This window comes from Fusarium venenatum, assembly GCF_020744135.1.
Source record: "Fusarium venenatum strain MPI-CAGE-CH-0201 chromosome Unknown EDB82scaffold_1, whole genome shotgun sequence".
Lineage (NCBI taxonomy): Eukaryota > Fungi > Ascomycota > Sordariomycetes > Hypocreales > Nectriaceae > Fusarium > Fusarium venenatum.
Genome location: NW_027072129.1, coordinates 8,123,447 through 8,138,621, shown reverse-complemented (window position 1 = coordinate 8,138,621; position 15,175 = coordinate 8,123,447). Strand labels below are relative to the sequence as shown.

At 48.2% G+C, this 15,175-nt stretch overlaps 7 protein-coding genes and 1 non-coding gene across 8 annotated transcripts; 5 read left to right on the top strand and 3 right to left on the bottom strand.

Annotated features, from left to right (window-relative positions):
* Positions 1-464: 464 nt before the first annotated feature.
* On the bottom strand, positions 465-2,062 carry EDB82DRAFT_490269 (ras family-domain-containing protein). Its single transcript, XM_025729055.2, has 6 exons — positions 1,973-2,062; positions 1,697-1,820; positions 1,452-1,544; positions 1,244-1,397; positions 983-1,188; positions 465-929 (listed from the first exon to the last, which is right to left on the bottom strand). Exons 2-6 carry the CDS (start codon positions 1,757-1,759, stop codon positions 795-797), a joined length of 651 nt encoding a protein of 216 aa, XP_025588573.1. The 5' UTR covers positions 1,760-1,820; positions 1,973-2,062; the 3' UTR covers positions 465-794.
* A 1,542-nt stretch (positions 2,063-3,604) lies between these two features.
* EDB82DRAFT_521440 (uncharacterized protein) lies at positions 3,605-4,447 on the bottom strand (the record flags this gene model as incomplete). The annotated part of the gene is made up of 4 exons (XM_025729066.1): positions 3,605-3,733; positions 3,786-4,120; positions 4,170-4,242; positions 4,295-4,447. 4 exons carry the CDS (start codon positions 4,445-4,447, stop codon positions 3,605-3,607), a joined length of 690 nt encoding a protein of 229 aa, XP_025588574.1.
* A 593-nt stretch (positions 4,448-5,040) lies between these two features.
* Positions 5,041-6,870, top strand: EDB82DRAFT_490260 (uncharacterized protein). Its single transcript, XM_025729077.2, has 5 exons — positions 5,041-5,222; positions 5,277-5,367; positions 5,424-5,588; positions 5,646-6,579; positions 6,638-6,870. Exons 1-4 carry the CDS (start codon positions 5,119-5,121, stop codon positions 6,567-6,569), a joined length of 1,284 nt encoding a protein of 427 aa, XP_025588575.1. The 5' UTR covers positions 5,041-5,118; the 3' UTR covers positions 6,570-6,579; positions 6,638-6,870.
* Positions 6,871-7,275: 405 nt separating this feature from the next.
* Positions 7,276-7,347, top strand: EDB82DRAFT_t41. Its single transcript has one exon. It is a non-coding gene; the product is annotated as a tRNA-Asp (tRNA).
* Positions 7,348-7,692: 345 nt separating this feature from the next.
* On the top strand, positions 7,693-8,289 carry EDB82DRAFT_521438 (histone acetyltransferase subunit NuA4-domain-containing protein; the record flags this gene model as incomplete). Its single annotated transcript, XM_025729088.2, has 3 exons — positions 7,693-7,767; positions 7,818-8,012; positions 8,071-8,289. 3 exons carry the CDS (start codon positions 7,693-7,695, stop codon positions 8,287-8,289), a joined length of 489 nt encoding a protein of 162 aa, XP_025588576.2.
* A 1,045-nt stretch (positions 8,290-9,334) lies between these two features.
* Positions 9,335-12,211, top strand: EDB82DRAFT_490249 (Alpha/Beta hydrolase protein). Its single transcript, XM_025729099.2, has 5 exons — positions 9,335-9,565; positions 9,691-11,251; positions 11,303-11,505; positions 11,557-11,673; positions 11,726-12,211. The coding sequence occupies exons 1-5, from the start codon at positions 9,464-9,466 to the stop codon at positions 11,846-11,848; spliced, it is 2,106 nt and encodes a 701-aa protein (XP_025588577.1). The 5' UTR covers positions 9,335-9,463; the 3' UTR covers positions 11,849-12,211.
* A 150-nt stretch (positions 12,212-12,361) lies between these two features.
* On the top strand, positions 12,362-13,724 carry EDB82DRAFT_490247 (uncharacterized protein). Its single transcript, XM_025729111.2, has 2 exons — positions 12,362-13,056; positions 13,112-13,724. The coding sequence occupies exons 1-2, from the start codon at positions 12,660-12,662 to the stop codon at positions 13,414-13,416; spliced, it is 702 nt and encodes a 233-aa protein (XP_025588578.1). The 5' UTR covers positions 12,362-12,659; the 3' UTR covers positions 13,417-13,724.
* Positions 13,725-13,975: 251 nt separating this feature from the next.
* EDB82DRAFT_533668 (uncharacterized protein) lies at positions 13,976-15,169 on the bottom strand (the record flags this gene model as incomplete). Its single annotated transcript, XM_025729122.2, has 1 exon — positions 13,976-15,169. One exon carries the CDS (start codon positions 15,167-15,169, stop codon positions 13,976-13,978), a length of 1,194 nt encoding a protein of 397 aa, XP_025588579.2.
* Between the last annotated feature and the right edge of the window lie 6 nt (positions 15,170-15,175).

The following is a 15,175-nucleotide window of genomic DNA, read 5'->3' as shown; positions in this document are numbered from 1 at the left end:
AATTTTTCTGCTACCCTGAGGCCATTCTATTTCTCTCACCAAGTAAATACGGATACATATATGCACACCTATCCGGATAAAGTTTTTCTTTTTCTTTTTCTTTTTCGTTTGCAAACCGGGTTGCAGCTGCAGGATGGCTGTCCTTACCCTTTTGGCCGCCGCAAAAGAGACCGGCATAATGCATTAGAACTATGGCAGTCATCGAATCAAAACTAAGAATTGAGCCTATCATATTGTGCTACCTGCAATATACCAAATCAGCAAAATCGGAAGGCCAAGGTAACACAACACCTCGTTGAGAGTCGAGGTGGCTGCAGCGTAAACACCCCTGGCAACATCTTGGATGCTACTACAGACAATCTCATGTGTATTTGTGAATCTCCCTTGACTTTACACTACTACCATTGTCTTATATCACCACTGTATATCATATAGTAAACCGCATCAATGAAGAACACGAAATATCCATCAAAGGGTCAAAGTTCGCTGTCTTAGCCAAGCCACGCAAACTTGGCCCTGTTTATTGTTTTGGTGGAGGAAGTCTAGCTAAACTAAATAAGACACTGCTCTTTGCAGTACACCGTCCCTTGTAACCCCCAAAGAGAGGCATGACGGCCAGTCTTTTGTGCCGCCCCATAATCACGCTGCTGTAAACTCCAGGACTTCCGTCCTGTACTCATAAATGATCGTTCCGGCTGCCTATGTGCCATCCTCAAACACTGCCCAATGCACCGTTCCTTGGACACTTGGCAGCATCCTCCTCAACGAAGTTATTCCGTGAACGCACGAGTCATTTACAGATCGTCGTCGGAAAGCTCACCAGGCAGAGGCATGGCGGCGGCCTCGTCCATCTCCTTGCGGTACTCCTCCAGGAGCTTCTCGTCGACCTGGGCAGTGGGGGGAGCCAGAGCGGGAGCAGCAACGAACTCCTGGTAGACTGATTAGTATTTCGAATTCGACTGGGCAAGAGAAATAATCTTACAAGCTGAGGGTTGCCGACAAGCTTGCGGGCGAGCCAGAGGAAGGGCTTCTCGAAGTTGTAGTTAGACTTGGCGGAGATATCGTAGTACTGGAGGTTCTTCTTTCGGTGGAAAGTGATGGTCTTGGCCTTGACCTTGCGCTCCTTAACATCGACCTTGTTACCGCAGAGAACGATGGGGATGTTCTCGCAAACTCGGACGAGATCACCTGTATGGAGTTATTAGTCGCAGTTCTGATTCTATCATGGCGGGGTGCGACTCACGGTGCCAGTTGGGGACGTTCTTGTAGGTGATACGGGAGGTAACATCGAACATGATGATACCGCACTGGCCGTTGATGTAGTAACCGTCACGGAGACCACCGAACTTCTCCTGACCGGCGGTATCCCAGACATCGAACTGAATCTGACCGAAGTTCTGTGATAGAAATTAGTACCCCGCATAGGCACAACGTGGGGTCGCGAGACTTACGGTGGTGAAGCCAAGAGGGTGAACCTCGACACCGAGGGTGGCCATGTACTTCTTCTCGAACTCACCAGTCAAGTGGCGCTTGACGAAGGTGGTCTATCGTAAAATTAAATGTCAGTCGGTGTTGCAGTTTTGATGGGCGGTCGCTTCATGTCTCTCAAGATTCGGGTCAACTTGGCGGAGTAGAGCTCGGCGGTCGTCGAAGAAAAATCGCGAAAGAGGATGTTGCGTCATGGGATCCTACACACCTTTCCGGTACCACCGTCACCGACAAGCACGAGCTTGAAGGTAGGGGTCTGCTGCTCAGCCATTTTGATGGTTGTGTCTGTGGTGTTGTAGCGACAGGTGCGAAAGATGTAAACAAGCGGGGTGCTGAGAGGCCTGGGTTAGCTTCTGTTGAGCGAGCGGTCGGCAAGAGCGCAAGAGGGCTCAATTCGAATATGGTGTGATAGGGTGAGGGGTATCAAGTAAGATGGATGGACGTCAAGGTAAAGCAGCGGCGAGGGGAACTAGATCCTAAATACCTGAAAAAAGCGTTGCTTGTTGGTGGGTATCTTGATTGACAAACTTTCAAGAGGTCAACCTGGATGATGTTTTGAAAGGCGGCGGGGGACTTTTGGGCAGGGAAGGACCTCAAGCGAAAAATTCAGTCGCCCCTACCTGCCTGGTGGGTAGGCTGCACGTGATGCCGGCCATTCAGTAAGTCGCATTCTCATGCTGACTGCCAGTGATCCACTCATTAATCAAGGCCTTGCCATCAACACCCGACACCGTCACCGCTCTGAGCCCGAGATTCCGTTCTTGTCATTGGGCATCGTTGAGTTGATTTGGTCCTCTACGTCTTCTTGTTCGCTAGTTTTTGCTCCGCTGGCTGTGCGTCGTGGTGCCTAGTCATGCCTGGCCTTGCTTCTTGGCTTGGTCTAATACTTTTCTTCACCCAGGTAATCCCAGTACAGGCTTGCTTTGCCTCGGGGCACCAGAAAAGTTAGTCGCCGGAAACACAAGAGCAAATTAGCGAGTCATATTATGCTATTTAGAGTGAACTTTCAGACTATTTGTTTTTACTTATTTTGGTACCCTAAGCCTTCATGGTCAAGTTTTCTGTCACCCACCTGCTTTGTTATCATGCTGCCGACATCATAGATCGGGTGAGCTATCTTACTTTGTATCAAAAGGGTTATTCAGCATGTCCAGGCAAACCCTAGGCAGCTCTAGGTAACCATCGCCGTGTTTCCAAACTTAAGCTTTCATTGGAGACATCCACCGTCAGTGAAATTTGCTTGTGCCTATTATTAAGTTTGTTGGGTGTTGACTTAGTCATCGGTTCTCTGACATGCACGTCTTTTTAGATATGTCGTTGTTCTTGGGCTCTCATAATAGGTATATCACGGCAAGTACACAAATGTCTCAACAGTTGCCTAGGCAAATTTACTCATGCTTTGTGACTGTCTTATCTGACGGGCAACGCAAAGGTTTAGCCTCAGCGTTTTTGAGCATACAGATAAATAGCCCAAGTCTGATCTGAATCGCATAAATTGGCTTACATCTCTTGTGTCTCTAGTGGCTAACTTTTCTAATGTCCTGAGGCCATCCCATCTGAGTTGGCACCATTCAATAAACAATGGGTTGCCTGTCTGACTTCTGGCTAATGGGATGATACGACATGTCCAATCTTCTTCAGGAAGTAGGTACATTTGGCGTGCTTATCTTGAGAGACATACTTGAGATCTAACCATCTGGTAATATTCAGCCCACTTTTTAAGTATAGCGCGGGAAAAGACATCAGCTACCCAAGAATAGAAAATAGATAGCCTAAGGGCGGGTGGCAGCATAAAGTCCTAAACTAAGATATTTGGTCTCTTAGATGAGCACTTGAACTGCTAAGGTACATTTGCGTGGTAATGTACATTCAGCACAACGAAGGTAGGGCGATTGGTAGAAGTCCTCAAACGAAAAGCCAAGATTTCATTTACCGTTTGAACCTTTATCAAGGTGACATAGTTCTTATAACTGTATTTTGATTGAGGGCCTCGTTTCTATTATGTGTGCCGGATAACGCTCTAGTAATGACAGCCATTGCTGCTGTGTCGTTGTACACAATCATGTATCGCTTGCCATGATGTGCGATGTAGCCATGACCTGATCACCCTTCGAGTTTACAAAGGAAGAATATGACAGCCCAACATGCCACGACCACCCCAATCTTTTCTGGGTGTCAGAGTCAACCGTAACTCCTGTCGTTCGGCCACACCATCTGCTCGTGATACTTTGATGAAAACGTTGCTCTATGTGTTGTTAGTTGGCATTTTCGTGGATTGTCACTGAATCGCAACTTACTCCTTCATTACCCTGCACGCATTCTGCAACCTTACTCAGATTGTCGTGGTTGGCCCGATTGACATAACCAAAGTTACGAATCTCATCACCAGCTTTCAGACCGGCACTCTCGGCAGGACTTCCTGCGGCTACAGTGTTGACCTTCGCGAAAGGAGGATCCAAAGGTACGGAAACCGAGTCTGGCAAGACGGATTGGGTGTTGGCTTGACCGGCAACCGGTGCGGCATCGTTCTCGTCAAGACTAGCGAAATGCTCGTGAAGATACTTCTCGATACGAGTCATCAAAGCTGTATAGTCGTTTCGTAGACGAATGATGCGAGATCTTGTAGTTCGAACTAGATGTGTTAGTGGCCAAGCAACAGAAGTGTCCATCAAGAGTAATACTTTGGGCGACATCGATGTCCGCGCGAGGGAACCCATCACTTGTCAACATAGAAGTGTTCATATCTACTCCATGCTATAATTACATCAGCATAGTGAAAACTGCTTCCATTAGTAGTTGTAAATACCGAATCAAGAACGCCTCCCAGAGCCTTGAGTTCGGCCTCAACGTCGTCTTTCTTTCGCTGCAACTCAGCAAAGCTTAGATGCCTCGCATCACCATTAGTGACAGAGGCAGTGGTTTCCCCGGAGGGTACCGTTGGAGCGTGGAGATTTTCCATCTCGAGGAGTCGGAGAAGAGAAGAAGAATGAGTTGAAGTGAGAATCGCTGCGTTGCCGAATATGAGTTGAAGAATCGAATGTGCTCTTTCTCTTACTGCAGGCTGCTGTGGGTGACGTGCCTTAGACTGAGCTTGTGCTGGTGAGAGCTTTCAGGGCTCTTTAGTGCGACCACCCACTGTAAGTTGTGTGCTTGGTTAGGTAGGTACAAACAACTCCCTCTTTGGGAGTCGTAGGATACCCGAGACACAAGCTTAGGATACATAGAGTAAACAGTCTAAGTCCAGATCTAAAGAAGCAGTAAAATGATTTGTTCCATCCCTAAAGTGTCATAAGTTTTCTGCCTTGAAGAGCCTCTCGTGCTCTACTAAAACTGCTGCCCGGCCTGGCGAGTGTATCAGAAAAATTGACCGCTGGAAGCATAAGAGACGAAATTAGTAGGTCACTTTATGTTCTTTAGGCTATAGTTATTAGACTACTTATTTTTATACCCTAAGACTTAGGAGACTCTGCCCCCTAGGGCTGGAGCTTGCTCCGGGTGTTTATGTATGGTCCGTGCGCCCGCATCTGCGGCTCAAACAATCCGTGCTGGCGACGTCACTTTTCTTCCTCAGCAACTTTTTCTTAACGCGTCTCAGATCCACGACGAGATTGCCATTGCAAAACAACCATCATGGCTACCGGTGTAGATGCGCGACTCTTGAAGTCGACCAAGTTCCCTGCCGAATTTAGCCAGAAGGTTGATATGCAGAAGGTCAATCTACAGGTCATGAAGAAGTGACTATCCTCATCCCGAGCTCCCCAGTAACGTTTGCTGACTTCTTCTTTCAGATGGATCGCTAGTAAAATATCCGATATCCTAGGCAACGAAGACGATGTAGTGATTGAGCTCGTTTTCAACCTCATCGAAGGTCCTCGATACGTACGTTCATCACAAATTTCAACCACTCGCGACGGATGCTGACAGCTTGCCGATAGCCGGACATCAAATCACTTCAAATCCAACTCACCGGGTTTCTCGATAAGGATACGGCGCCATTCTGCAAAGACTTATGGAAACTATTGCTGAGTGCTCAAAGTAGCCCTCAGGGTGTCCCAAAAGAACTACTTGAAGCAAAGAAGCTTGAGCTTATGCAAGAAAAGGTACGCCGCCGCGCAAATCCTTTATACTCGTCATTTTCTAACGGAGCCTCTGTCCAGATTGAAGCAGATCGTGCCGCAGAAACTGCTAAGCAAAGACGAGATGATTGGGATCGCCGCGATCGTGAAGTCGCCGACATGAAAGACCGTGACCGCCGAGATCGAGCAGCTACTCGTGGGGATACCTGGCAAGGGAGGCGAGGCGACCGCGATTTCGATAACCGGGGTCGAGGAGGGGGGCTCAGGAGGGGTGGTCGCAGATCACGATCGCCAGGCCCACGCTTCAGAGATTCCAGGGAATCCAGAGATTCATACGGGCGTGATAGTTACGTTCCTCGAGGCAGACGAGGCGGTGGCCGGGCTGATCAGGGCCGACGGAAGTCTCCTGCGCGGGCTCGCTCAGCATCAGCATCATCTCAATCGAGCTCCCGGAGTCGCAGCGCATCGCGCGACTCTGATCAATCAAACCGGCGATCGAAGGCCACATCTCCAGGAGGGAGGGGAGATAGACGAAAGAGATCACGGTCACCCAGAGGCGACTCATACCGGGGTCGTGCAAACAGACGACATGACAGGGGCCGCCCGAATCGACCGTCACGATCCGTATCGTCAGAACGGGATTCTCCTGTAGCAAAACGCCGACGATACTCATCATCAAAAAGTCGCTCGGTATCTCGCCGCAGAAGGTCTTCGAGAAGTGTCTCTTCGCGATCTGACTCTCTCAGCAGGAGTCGAAGCCGCAGTTACAGTCGCAGCCGCAATCGCTCAAGCAGTGTGTCCCCAGACCGCAAGTCCAAGAGAGGTCCAAGGCATGGAAGGGGCGGACAGCGGCCTTCGAGGAGAAGAGAGTCACCCGAAGGCCGTCGACGAAATAGTTCTTCGGCTTCTTCACGATCCAGGATTCGAGACAAGTCAGCTGATGTTTCTGAAGATGAATCTCATGCCCCGCCGACCAAGCCCGAGGCAGAGGTGGCTACCGAATGAAGTATCTGAGGTTAGTCTTCAGTACAAGTCCGTTTAGATGACCGGCACTGACCTCCTGGTTCATGAAGACCCATCCTATACTCGGTTCTTGCCGCTCTTGTCGATAAGGATGAGAATGATCACGATCATTTTGTTTTTGGAAAACCGAAGCTAACAATTTCCAAAGCCCTCCGTTCTGGTATTACAACAACTTTGTAATCACATCAATCACATTATTTGCTATTGACGGCGTTGGAAACAGGGTAATATATAAAAAGTCTCGTAGGTCAAGTATAGAGTAATAAAATGATATACATATTGATCGATACTTCATCATGGTGATATAGCAGAAAAAACAGCCCCCTTAAGTCTTAGGGTATAAAAATAAGTAGTATGAGAACTATAGTCTAAGGAACATAAAGTGACCTACTAATTTCGTCTCATATGTTTCCAGCGGTCAATTTTTCTGATACCCTGAGGGCAAGTCGAATTAACCTAGGCTGAAATCTCTATATGGTTGAGGTAGATGTCAAACAAATGAAATGATTTAGTTGCTTTATCCCCTCCTAGACCCGCTCTTAGTATTTATTTTCCATGTCCTAAATCCAGTGGCCGGCTTCTCGAAGTTGCCATTGCCAAAGCTAACCCCTTCTATTAGACTTGATAGTATACACTAGCGTCGATCGTTGCATCGAACTCCGCTACAATGGTTGATCACAACCATCCGTCTTCCGTAGTATAGTGGTCAGTATGCAAGCTTGTCACGCTTGAGACCCGGGTTCAATTCCCGGCGGGAGAGTTCCAGCCACCTGCGATACGCAGGCTTACTTTTTTGATGATTGTAACTTTTGATGCTGCTGTGTAAGTTTGGTTGGTTACATTAGAAAAAGCGTGTTGAGGCAAACGAGTGCTGATTTGCCCGCGCTTAGCGCGCCTAAATGTGGCTATTGTTGACGCGCCCCGCCATTTCAACTGAGACAACCCAACTTGGACATTTGTTGATGGAACGCGACTTTGCATATTAACATTTCCATCCATCGCGCACTTCGAAAACTAACTTCATCGAAAGAAAAAAGAGAGGGCAAACTGCATGGCTGAAAGAAAGCAACCAAACGGAACCGGGGCTGGGACCGGACAAGTGACGATGTCTGAATACAAGAAGGCTCAAGCCAGAGTTCGGGATTTGGTTGAGAAGCGCAGGGCTCTCGAGCGACGCTTGGTGCGTGATGTTTGAGTGTGTGCAATAGAAAATTGCTGACTTGTTAGCAGACACAAGTTGAAGATGGAATCGCACAGAAAGAAACCATCTACCTTGACAGTACACCGAGCGGCAACATTATCACAGGCTTCGACAATTACATGAAAGGCATGAGCGGCGCGGCAGCACAGCGACGAAAGGTTGGCCCGATGGAACAAAATCGAGTCTTTTCGCGATCATCGATCTCATACCGGCCAAACAATCTGGTAAGATCAAAGCAGCCCTGGTCAATATACGGGACTGCGACACTAACGATTTCTATAGGAGGGCATCACCCCGGGATCAGGAGGTTCGACACCAGCTGGCGCGACGCCTTCCTCTGCCGCTTTCCGCGACGGACCTTCGAACCATCCGACACCGACATCTACAACAGCGGCTAAGAATGTGAACAAGTCAAAGAAGAAGACGGTCGAGCATGAGGATAGCGAAAATGACACATCAACAAGCAAGAAGCGCACGAATTTCGGAGCGCAGCGCAAATAAACGCGTGTAATAATGTACTGTATAATGGGATTGGCGTTAAAACACAAGAAATGGAACTGGAAGCATGGTCTGAATGGCGTTAGGGTACCATGGTAGAATATACTCCTTTCTCGGGTTTGTGGTTTGTAACAAGGTGCATTGTCTCTGTTACGTATATGAGGTCGCTCGCCGATAAATCCAGAAAACTGAACCGTAGGTAAGCATCTACCGAGTATCATTCGTTCCTGATATATCAGTATTACGTCTCGGTAATGTTCCTAGTTGCGGAGACCGCTTGTGGTTGGAATGCTCCCCTGGACAGGCGCAAACAAGAGACATGGAGTGAGCAACGAGTTAACGGGGAGATCTGGCGGCTTTGCCTTGCGTTGTGGGCAAAGGATTGTAAATAACCAATGCTGTAGAAGTAGAACATGGCTGGTAACTTAGGTTGGCCTCAGGGTGTCAAAAGAATTCGCCGCTAGAAGCACAGAGAACGAAATTAGTAGGTCATTTTATGCTCCTTAGACCATACTTCTTAGACTGTTTATTTTTGTAGCCTAAAGCCGAAAGGCCAACTCTTCTGCTACCCACTAGGCTGGGCTTGACCCGGTCAACAAGGTTCATTTGAGGCTGGGACTGCGTGTGTCTACCCCAGTTTAGTACTAGGTTAGTGAGGGCTAGACTATGGTGAGCTGACGTTGTTCAAGGCTTATTTATTCCCTAACGAACATGGACGTGGTTTCATGCGGGGTCTCACTCATTTGGAGAGGCACCGGACGAGTATGGATGTGATCGTATAGATGATTGTGATGGTGGTGGTGGTGAGATTGGATATTATTGAGCAAATTAGTAGAGAAGGATTTCGACTTCTAGAAAGCCTGCAATAAAATCTTGAACACTAAACGCAGTATCTTGTCCTTGATGTCGATCTCTCTCCTGGTATAGTAGAAGTTAAAAAGTACCATGGTAAAGGAAGGTAGCACGAGCGGTGGATTCAGCGGAAGGGAGGGGCCGAGTGGGCAACGGCAACGGCAACAACAACAGCAACAAGAGCGAGAGGGGGCGGGAGGTACAGTTCAATTGTACAAAACGCTCCCTGGTTTTCCTATCTTCAATCTTTCCTAATACCTTCACTTCAACTACTTTTTATCTTTATCGACTACTATCATCCCTCATCCTGGATACCATCTCTAAGATGACGAGACAAGCCACCCGGTTCACCCCCGAGGTGCTGCTTTCGGCCCCGCGCCGTTCTACAGGCGTCCCCAACTCCACTGGCGAGCTTGTTCTCTATACTGTAAGTCAATCTAGAGGGCATCTATCAGAAAATTTGGCATTGGAGCTTTAGGATACAAAAATGAACAGCCTGAAGTCTGACCTAAGTAGCATAAACTGACCTAATAATTTCGTCCCTTATGTTAGATCTCCTCCTACTCGTTCGAGAAACACTCTGGTTCGTCACAGATCCGCGTCCTCAACATTAAGGATGATTCTTCTCATGTCATCACTGAGTCCGCGCATGACAGCTCTCCCTTCTGGATCGGAGAGGAAGAAGTCGCCTTTATCAGGACAAATGACAATGGCATTTCTTCGCTTTACTATGCACACGTTTTAGAGAAGTTCGAGCCGCGCATGATTCAGTATTTTGCTGGAGGTATTTCCAATCCGAAGACCAAGGTTCTCTCGGAGGACAAGATCGCGTTCGTTTGCTCCTCCTTGACTACCCCTAAAGGAGATATGTATTGGCAAGCGACTCAACCCAAGACGTATACTTCAGCCAAGATCTATACCAACCTATTTGTTCGCCACTGGGATGCATGGAACACCGAAAACCAGAACTCACTCTGGTACGGTGTGCTCGCCAAAAAGAACGACAGATGGCTACTTGAGAATTCGAGCCTCACCAACCTCTTAGCAGGTACTAAGCTAAGCTCTCCAGTCCCTCCTTTTGGTGGTGCTGGAGACTTTGATATCTGCGAGAATGGCATTGCTTTCGTTTCAAAGGATCCCGAGCTGAACCCGGCACGAAACACCAAGACTGATCTTTACTACGTGCCTATCAAGTCTTGGACAGAGAAGGCCCCTAAGCCCCAGATTGTTAAAACTGGACGACTGCGGGGATACAGCAGTGCGCCAACCTTTTCAAACGATGGAAAGAGGCTTGCATTTGCCAGAATGAAGAATCAGCAGTATGAATCCGACAAGACCAGACTCTTGATGATTCCTGATGTCACCGATTTGAGCAACGTTCAAGAGTTTTACCAGACAGATGATGACGAGGGTGGTTGGGATTTGAGACCTGACTGGATTGTTTGGAGAAAAGACGATAAGGAGCTATACGTCGCGGCTGAGAAGCATGGGCGATCAATGCTCTGGAAACTACCGGCTGACACACTTGAAGCTCGCAATCTGCCCGAACCCATCCACGAAGACGGGAGCGTTGTGGAAGCTCACACTCTAGCTGACAGTGACTCCCTTTTTATAACAACCCGATCGCGTGTCGAGAATTCTAGCTACGGCATCCTGAACCCTGAGTCCAAGTCAGTCAAGGTGATCTCAGCCAGCTCTAAGAATGGCAAGACCTTCGGTCTGTCCAAGTCTCAGGCCACAGAAATCTGGTACCCTGGCTCGACTGGTTACGACAACCATGCTCTGGTCATGCTTCCTTCCAACTTTGACAAGTCCAAGAAGTATCCGTTGGCTTTCTTGATCCACGGTGGACCGCAATCAGCTTGGACGGACGATTGGAGCACTCGCTGGAACCCTGCCATCTTTGCTGAACAGGGTTATGTAGCAGTTTGCCCCAACCCAACTGGCAGCACCGGATACGGGCAAGCTCATGTTGATGCCATTGCTAAAAACTGGGGAGGCGCCCCGTACGATGATCTGGTGAAGTGTTTTGAGTTCCTCGAGAAGCATGTCGATTACGTGGACACCGACCGTGCGGTTGCATTGGGAGCTTCGTATGGCGGATACATGATTAGTGAGTTTTGATGCTGCATTGTGAAACTGTATGGAATTAACAAGTGGGTAGATTGGATACAGGGACATGACCTGGGACGAAAGTTCAAGGCTTTGGTTTGCCATGATGGTGTTTTCTCGACTCAAAGTCAATGGTCTACTGAAGAGCTCTTCTTCCCTGAGCACGACTTTGGCGGAACACTTTGGGAGAATCGCGCTGGATATGAGAAGTGGGATCCATCTCGACACACTGGCAACTGGGCCACTCCTCAGCTGGTAAGTATAGAAGGAAGCCGATCGTTTGAACATATTGTAACCGTATTACAGGTCATTCACAACGAACTCGATTACCGATTGCCTATCTCAGAAGGACTGGCCATGTTCAACGTTTTACAGGCTCGCAAGGTGCCAAGCAAGTTTGTCATGTTCCCCGATGAGAACCACGTAAGTTTAACCTGTTGTAATTGACTGGACTATTTACTGATGGTTGATGTAGTGGGTTTTGAAGCCTGAGAATTCACTTGTATGGCATCGGGAGGTTCTGGAATGGATCAACAAGTACAGTGGTATCTCTGACGAGGGGAACCTGGAGGAGAAGGCTGAGGAGATGTCCATATAGATACAAATAGTCGCGATCGGGGCACGACCTCTGAATGCATTGAGTAGCTGGGGGCATCGTGCTATTATAACCACAGCGTCATCACACATTGGATTAGGAAATAGCGTCAACAGTAGGATGATAATGATATGGTAGCACGTAGAACCTCCATGCAAACACAAGTTTGCTGAAGAGACTTGAACGACTCGTTGTGGCACTTTTTATCTGAGTGAACAAATATTAATGTAAAGAGTATTGTACGCCGTTCCTCATGATAAGAAGTCGGGGTTGGGAGAGTTAAAGAGTTACTCGTCATCCCCAGAGGTCTCAACAAGAACGATATAGTCAATAATCGAAACTGCAACTATATGTGTAATCATTAAACCTCTATTGATTCGTTATTCTGTAGGTTGTCCTGTTATACACATTAACTCTTGGCATTATGTGCTGCAGCAAGTTCTATGGAGGCAGCAAGTCTCCACTCTTTTTCATTATCGGGCTATCGTTTGGCAAGCTACTATTCTCTGATCTGCACTTCACCCAAACGGGCTTGGGCCAACTTCAAACAATTAAGAAGCTTCATCGCAAGCAGCTTTCACATATTTCTCGAACAATTGCTAGGCGCGTTGTTCGGATAATGCGCTGCGAGGTCCTCCTCTCCCAGGATACTCGATGACGGCCGAACCAAGCTCAGCTCAGCTACCGCGACATCGAAACGAACGAATCCAATAGCTCCAAACGGGAAGATTTACAACATCGCAAGCTGAGCGCCCAAACAGAAACGAATCAATTCATCTACAAAAATAGAGGACCCATCAGATTCCATACAAACATGACGACGCCACCATCTCTTTTTCACGCGCTCCTTCGCCCTTCTATCCTCCAAATCCTTCGCTCTACGGGCTACCATTCGACACGCCCAGCCGTGCTTGATTCCCTGACCGACCTCGCGGCTCGATACCTGTCGCTACTCTGCCAGAGCACCGCCGACCATGCCGCTCACAATCAAGGCGACAGCGCCGACTTCACTATAGCGGATATACGAATGGCACTACAGGACGCCGGCGCCATCATGCCAGAGCGCGTTCCCTCAGAGGAGATGTGGCGCGGCGAGGAGGATTTGCGGGGAGTGGAAGAGTTCATAGCATGGTTCGCTGGACAGCGCATGAAGGATATGATGGAGGTTGGCAGCGGAGACGGTGAAACAGATGCTACAGATTATCTTAATGGTAAGTCCTGCAACGTTGTACATCCAGGAATTGTACTGACAACAAGCCTTCACAGCTCTCAAGAAGAAACACAGCAAAACTGGCGAGGACGCAAAGTACCACGGAACCATACTCGGCCGCGGACACGACACAGGCGAGATCCAAGTTGAAGGTGGCCCAGAGACTACAATCACAGAATGGATTTCCAACCGCGCGTCACCACAGAGCAGCCCGACACCTGGTGAAGACCAACAGGAGGACAGAGACCAACCTCCACAGCAGCAAGCTCCCCAACAAAACGGTCACGCTAGCGACGATGACTCAGGTCTCAGCTCTGTAGGCGACCGCATAGACCAGGACGACACGATGGACTTGTCTTGAGAGGAAACACCCAGCTCTTCTCAGATCTAAAGGGCCGGACGCGGCGAAACTATGGGGTTTGAGGTGATAACAGGGAGGGACAATAGTGATTAGGTATTGGTTTGTTTTGCATAGCGATGGCGTTCTTCAAGGAGGAAAGGAGGATTGAGCAAGGGAACAAAAAGAAGTATCTTGGCCTTCCTTGAGTATCAAGTTATATTTTAGTTCAAACAATAAAGAAGACGAAATCTGGCAGACTACGGTTTCAAATTGATTTAGTGATAGCTAGGTTAACACCTATACGTGTCTTTTCTGTCCTTTGTCTGGCCGTATTCTGTCCATGAACCATCACCCTTGAGCCATTGTGAGAGCCGTCGTGACTGAATACACAAACAAGACTGTCGGGTCTAGTACACTATGTCTCACTTGTGGTAGCATTTTAAGGGGAAAGGTTGTCAATTTCTACTTAATATGCCCTAAAGGTACTATAAAAGTCATTGTCTGTTTCTACTTCCAGGTTCCGAGTCAACTGGAAAGTTCTTCTGCTCATGAATCAACCCTGTTGTCGGCGTCTGGAACTTCAAATGGATTTTTTGATATAGTATTCAAGCCACTCATGGAAGCTTTCAAAGTTTGATGGTCCCAAGAGAGGGGATGCGTCAGATTTCCTTTCACCCCCTTTGTTTTCAGATGCAGACGACGTCGTGTGTGTAGGGAATTGAATATCCTGGGCAGGTAGCGCAGTATACTTGACGGTGGGATAGAGGCTGGAGAAACCATTCCGGGAGATCGTCTGTCGGGTGAATGAAACTACATTGTCGAGGTTACGACGGCTATGGTCGGTGATCGCTTCATGGTATTGCATGGCCTGGACGACGTGTTTGGAAATTTCGTCAGTGTACTCCAGGTCCGACTGGATCTTAGCCATTTTGGTCTTCGCTTGAGACTGGACTTCGTCTGGCAAGGTTGACATGAACTCGAGTGCCTCTTGAAATACAACGTCGCGATAATGGAAAGTGTTTGATCTGTTTCTCGTCGCCGGTGATAGAAGGACGATGTCGTACCCCTGGGTAATCTTCTTGAAGATCTCGACACTCGATGGACTTGCAGATCGAAGGAAGCGGTTGACCTCGTAGACATCGGACAAGTGTCTGCGGATGAAGCTAAACTTCTTCTGGGCTTCTTCGAATGAACGTACGTCGGTAGTGGTGTAGACGTTCTTGTCAAGATGTAAATCGAAATCAATGTCGTCGTTAACGACGTCGTTCTCCATCGAGCTAACCCCAGACCAAAGCGGAAGGTTGTTGAAATCAGAGACCTTCTCGATTGCCATGCAATAGGCGTCTTCTATCTCGCTGTCGGCCCAGAGAGGTTCGTATGCCTCATGACGAGAATGCCAGTCAAGGATGTTATTTTGGCGCCTGAGCTTTGGAAGTGCCCATGGTTGAAACCAAAGATGGCCTTGCATGTCAGTAACGACATATTCAAACTCGTCGTCTAGTTCTTCTACGTCATCGTTGCCGTCACCGTCGTCGTTTCCCTGGGCGACTTCCTGTTGTTTATTGTGGTCGTGGTCATAGCCGTGGTTGTCGTGGTCTTCGGCTTCATCTTCATAGTCGCCATCATTTTCATCGTCGCAGTCGTAGTTATAGTAATCGTAGTTATAGTAATCGTAGTGGTAGTAGTCACAGTCGTAGTCTTCTTCATTACCGTCGTTACCAGATTGACCTTCGGCGACGCGGCCATCATCGAATCGGCTTGAAGGGCCGGTCATGCCTAG